This window comes from Asparagus officinalis, chromosome 5 (genome assembly GCF_001876935.1).
Source record: "Asparagus officinalis chromosome 5, Aspof.V1, whole genome shotgun sequence".
Taxonomy (NCBI): Eukaryota; Viridiplantae; Streptophyta; class Magnoliopsida; order Asparagales; family Asparagaceae; genus Asparagus; species Asparagus officinalis.
The window spans coordinates 108,293,164-108,298,783 of NC_033798.1; the positions used below are offsets into that span (position 1 = coordinate 108,293,164).

Here is a 5,620-nt window from a genome sequence, read left to right on the forward strand (position 1 = left end):
ATTCAGGTATGGATGGGGGAATGAAAGACGGTTATTAACTTAACGAAGCTAATTGGACATGGATGATTCAAGTAACTGACATAAAAATCTCGGATAAAGGTTTTTCACTGTAACTAATTGGAGAATAATCTAAGCCAGATAGACCGAATTGCATGGAGATTTCCATCTAGTCCTCCAGCTCAAGTAAAAGGGATATAATGCAGATTAACAAAAGAATGATGAGCTTATTTTAATTCAAAAGGCATTGATCAATATACGGGATTATTATCCAAATATGAGTTGAAAAAATGCACAATAATGAAAAAGAATACTCAAGCAGAATGTCATGGGAAGTTTCTATGTATTTCTTTTCACTCAATTGTAACTTGTTTCCCTCCACGAGGATTTCTGCACAAAAATTTATCATCTAGTTTTAGCATCTAATTCACAGAGAATATGTAAAGAATTATCTGATATTCCTAATTCACATTTTCAATAACCAGCTCCGAAAAATTATAAACGTACCTAACATTTATACCTCATTAAAATCCATATATCCCATACAATTAAGAAATATTTCACAGTAAAAGAATGATAACTAAATCTACATGCAAATATAAACTTTGTCATGAAACAGCTGTTTACTACTAACTTACCTTCGACTAAATTGATAATATCATCGTGCATGTGTTCACTCTTGATTTCATGATGCTCTACACAACGGACAACATCTGGAGGATGCTTTCTCGGTCTGCCTCTTTTCTTCCCTCCTTTGGTTAGCTTCAGCTTCTGATAGGATAAAAAGGAATCTGCACAATATTTTATTGAATTAGAGAATAGAGCCGCCCTAAGCAGATAATATGGCGGGTTCTAGGAAAAAATTCATAGCAGTCAGATTTTATGACTAAGGATGCATTGCGGACCAGTAAAAAGTGTGAAAACATATAGAATATAGAGGGATATAACTCAATAAAGTATACAAAGGGGAGATAGAGCAATTACATACCATGGTTGGCTTACACCAAGGAAAGGTCAGTCTATTTGTATTAGATATGGATAATCAAAAGACGGTATTTGAGAGGAGGTCAAAAGGTGCATTATTATTATTTATTTTTTTTGCTAGTGGCATTTGTACTACTTAATGGAACTAAATGAAAGGATAAGGATAACCAACAAATTCCAGAAATAGAGAGAAGCAAAGCCTATGGAACAAAGGCATAAATATAACGACATTACCATTGACAGAGTTGTGAGATGAGTGAAGGTAAGCTTATTTAGCCAAGGAATACAGAGGAGGGACCATTTTCGCTACTTTATACAGATTATCAAGCATGACGATGAGACTGGGAAGCTGTTGAATGTCTTACAATTAAGAATGTAAAGAAAATTAGCATGCAGGTGAAGTAAGAAGGCAAAGCATTTCAGAGATGGAAATAATAACCTTACTAAGAAGAGGAATCTAATATGGAATGTTATATATAATCTGGTGGAATAATGGTAAATATCAAGTATAGAAGGGCTTTTGAATTTTCAGGTTGAGTACCCCCCCCCCCCCCCCCCAACACACACACACACACACAAGCAGCTAAGATGGGTAGAATGAGCATGTCATAAGTAATAGGTTACGTCATTGTTGTTGAAGTTAATAGACTGTAACAAACTACAAACTCACGGTGAGGGTTGAGAGAATTTCATACGTGAGACGCTCATATTCAACACCAAAAATCTGAAGTTATGGTGAAAGTTGAGGTTACAAATTTATATCTTAACACATCCTTGCAGTTGAAGACTCTTTTTATGTACACAAACCTTTGTTTTTTATAGCACTGTAGTTCCTTCTAAAATCCCTTTATTTAAATGTGACCAGTGCAATATGAACCTTGATGGCTCTGTTACCAAATTAAATTCCTGGAACAATCAAAATTTTGAAGTCGTGATGAGTATTGAAAGTTCCAATTTTATATGCCAAAGCACTCATACAGGATGAGTGTTCAGTTCTGGTCTGAAATATGGAGATTTTGCACATTGTTTTTCCTTTAAGACCCTCTTTTAAAATGCACATGCAGTAGGATTTGAGCCCTGGTGTTCTCTAGAACCATTTAAAGCGCCTATTATTGCACAAAAATTCTAAAGTTTTGGTGAGTGGCATAGGATTATTATTTTACATTAAACACTTTGGGGGAAAACGAGGGATAATCCTTTGTGTTGATTGTGGCAAGTACATTTGGCGCAATTGGATCATGGTTAATGAAAGTAGGGTAAACTTAAAGGGCATGGATGAAGGAATGCATGATATTTGTTAAATTGACATAGCTATATGGACATGGAGGATTCATGCAACTGACCAAAGATTTCGGATAAAGGTATAGTCATTGTCATTAGTTAGAGAATGGTCTAAGTCAGATAGACCGAGTTGCATGAACGTCGTAACGAGTTTTGTAGTTCAAGCACAAGAGATATATCATGCAGACTAACAAAAAAGTGTCTAGTTTACTTTAAATCAAAAACACAGGTTCAGTTTTTAAGTAAGATTGGTATAAAAGATAAAGTTGAAAAATAAATGCACAATAATGAAAAGTAAACTCAAGTAAATATCCTGGGAAGTTTCTTTATGCATTCATTGTTGCCCATTTAATTGAGATCAGCTAGTTCTACTCCACAAGTACTTATATATAAACCAAAAAGCTGTTAACTAACTTTAACAAATGGTTAACAGAGATTATGTGAAGAACTATTAGGAGATGATATTCCTAATTGCTTCTCTCATTTTCAATCAACTGGTTCCAACAGATTATAAATATGTCTATCACCTGTGGCACTCAAAGTCCATATATCTCCAGCAATGAAGAAATATTTTACACTTAAAGAACAATAACTATATCTACATGCAAAATGCAAATATAGATTTTTCTCATGAATCTCAAGATATTTAATAATACTAACTTACCTTCCACTGAGTTGATAATATCATCTTGCATGTGTTTGGCTTCATGACCATCACATGTAGGAAGTTCCTGAGGCTCACTCTTGGTTTCCTTACACTCAATATGACAGACAACATTCAGAGGATGCTTTCTCGGTCTACCTCTTTTCTTCCTTTCTTTGGGTAACTTCGGCTTCATGTAGGATTGAATTGGAAACAAGTCTTCTCTCTCACATGCAGTTGTGTCAAAAACTTGAATGCTGAAATGCATATTCCCATTGTACCTGAAGACTAGGAACTCCTGCTCCTTCAAGGAGTGATCTTCAACAAACTTTGACCATCCACTGGATATGAATGTTCCATCAAAGGATCTAGTAATCTCCACAGGCCAACTGCACCCATTGGGACCCTCAAGCATGGCTTTTTGTGATGCTTCATTTGATATATGCTTCAAGAAGTTTGGCGGCATCTTCTAAAGATTTGAGGAAGACATACATGAAAAATCAAAACCATTAAGCTTGTTTCCAGTGTAGAAATGCTTGGGAAAAAAAATTCATGTCTCTTAGACAAGAAATCATTTTGTATGCTTAGTTTGCTGACACTATCATCTTGGCACCCTTAAGTATTACACAGCCAATAACCATTTTACGTGCAAAACTTATCTTGCTGGAAAGTATGAATATGTTAGGAAACACCAATTGACATTCTTAACGGCATTAAAGTGGAGGAACATGGGCTTCAATAATATTTATAAAAAAAGGGATGCCCTTTGTGGTTGGCAAAGAAACTTGAGAAAAGAATTTTATTGTTTGCAAATGCCAGGTAAGCATGTGCTTCTGTATGGTCAGCACCCCAAAAAAGTTTCCTTTTAGATGTCTGTTATATGCTATGGGACTTAATTTTGAAGATCAATTTGTAGAATTGTTAACCCTCAATAACTAAAAGTTTTAATCAATAACCACCAGTATGCATGTAGATCTGTACGACATCATTCAGTGCATTTCACTCCAAGAAAAAAGAAACTTTCGATGCAATTATCAGCCATACAGGAATATTTGACCGTACTTGACTCAAATAATTTCAATGGTAGTGATTGTTGCAAATTAATTTGTGCTGTGTGTGCATACACCACAATACGGGTTTATGCTTAAACGAGGATGTTGGATGTACCCATGTGCTACTATTGTGTGCACAAGATAATACCTATATGAATGTCTACATGTATATGTTCGAAAAATACTTGTAGAGACAAATTGCAATAACTGATTCAAACTGCAAATTTAACAAAACCAGATGAAAATAAGTCTATCTTTTGTAGTTGGAGGAATCTTTTTAATGATTGAAGTATATTCCCAACCAGTGGTATAGCATTTTGATCCATTTTATTTTTCACATTAGAGATGCAGGAGCATGTATGAAAATTATGTGTCCTTCAGAAAGCGAAGATTTTCTTTTCAATGTTTTTCTATTTATATTCATGACATGCTAATTTCAGCAAAGGATATGCAGGAGCATGTATGCATTGTTTTTTTCTGCGTCTCTTTTAATATTTTTTGCGCATTTGTCTGATCTGTTGGTGCATTCCGAAGATTATTGTCATATATTAATGGATCAATGGCAACTAATAATAGACCTACAGGTACACTGATGGAGGTAATTAGGATAAAGACAGGCTAATTGGTTACTTAGCTAGAAATGATCCTGAATAGAGAATAATGAGAAAAACAAATTTCTAGCATATCCGATCACCAAGAGCTTGTTTTTAAAATGAGTGGGGCCAAATCGATGCGATTCAATGTTGTTATCAGTTATCTATTAACATTTACACTAAATATCCAAACTTTCTTCATTCAATTAAAAAAAACAAAGTAAAAAGGGCAAAAAGAAAAGGGAACTTGCCAGCCGTAGTTTGAACTCTCCAATCAAAACCTTGAAGAAGTGGGGTTTCCTCTGTAACTCGTTTCCCTCTTTCTTCTTCTCCCCCATTGCCCAAAAATCTCTTGAAATCTCAAAGAATCGAGTGAATTAGGGTTTTGATCATGAGAAAAATAATTTTCGTGGACGGGTTTTTGGTAAAGCGAGAGAGAAAAAAATGGAAGGAGGAGAAATTGAGAAAGTGATGAAAATCGAAGGGAAGTGCTGAGGTTGGCTTTTTAGGCTTCGAGCCGTGTGTCTTTTTCTAAGAAACTAACAAAACTGCCGTCAACTGTTTAGGGTTTTGTATAAAAATATCATAAGGCATTATTAGTGGGGGGAAAAAATTATTAAGAACATTGAAAAGTTTGTAATTAATTAATTAGCATCTTAAATTTGCGTGAGCCAGTTTTCCTGGAGTGGGCTTCCTTTTTTGGTCCCACGCCACGTTGTTTACTTTAACGGGACAAAAGACAAGTTTAAGGCTTAATTGCTAGGTAAGGGAAAATTGATGGACATGTGGTGGGCTTGGCACAAATCACCTGAACAATTTATTGTGGGCTTCGGAATATGACAAGGTTCAGAGGATGGGCTTCGGAGCCGTACGTTTTTTGGGTTCGGGAGAACTGATGTGCTGCGGTGGGCTCTACAATGCTGACGTACAACTATCTGTGGGCATAGAGCTAATCGATGAACATACATGTGGGCTATAGGTACATGCGGTGGGCTTCCAAGTGGTATCCTAGTATTTAGGGCTGAGCATGGTTCGGTCCAAACCGACCGAACCGATCCGAACCGACCCAA

General features: G+C 35.8%; 1 protein-coding gene across 1 annotated transcript in view; it reads right to left on the reverse strand.

The window, feature by feature from the left end:
- Nucleotides 1-5,091, reverse strand: part of LOC109840593 (B3 domain-containing protein Os01g0723500-like) — a 7,981-nt gene extending 2,890 nt beyond the window's left edge. The window contains exons 1-3 of the mRNA XM_020409306.1: nucleotides 4,802-5,091; nucleotides 2,927-3,374; nucleotides 636-788 (exon numbers count right to left, since the gene is read on the reverse strand). Coding sequence (XP_020264895.1) covers nucleotides 636-788; nucleotides 2,927-3,374; nucleotides 4,802-4,888 — 688 coding nt within the window. The 5' untranslated portion in view covers nucleotides 4,889-5,091. The remainder of the gene's footprint in view (nucleotides 1-635; nucleotides 789-2,926; nucleotides 3,375-4,801) is intronic.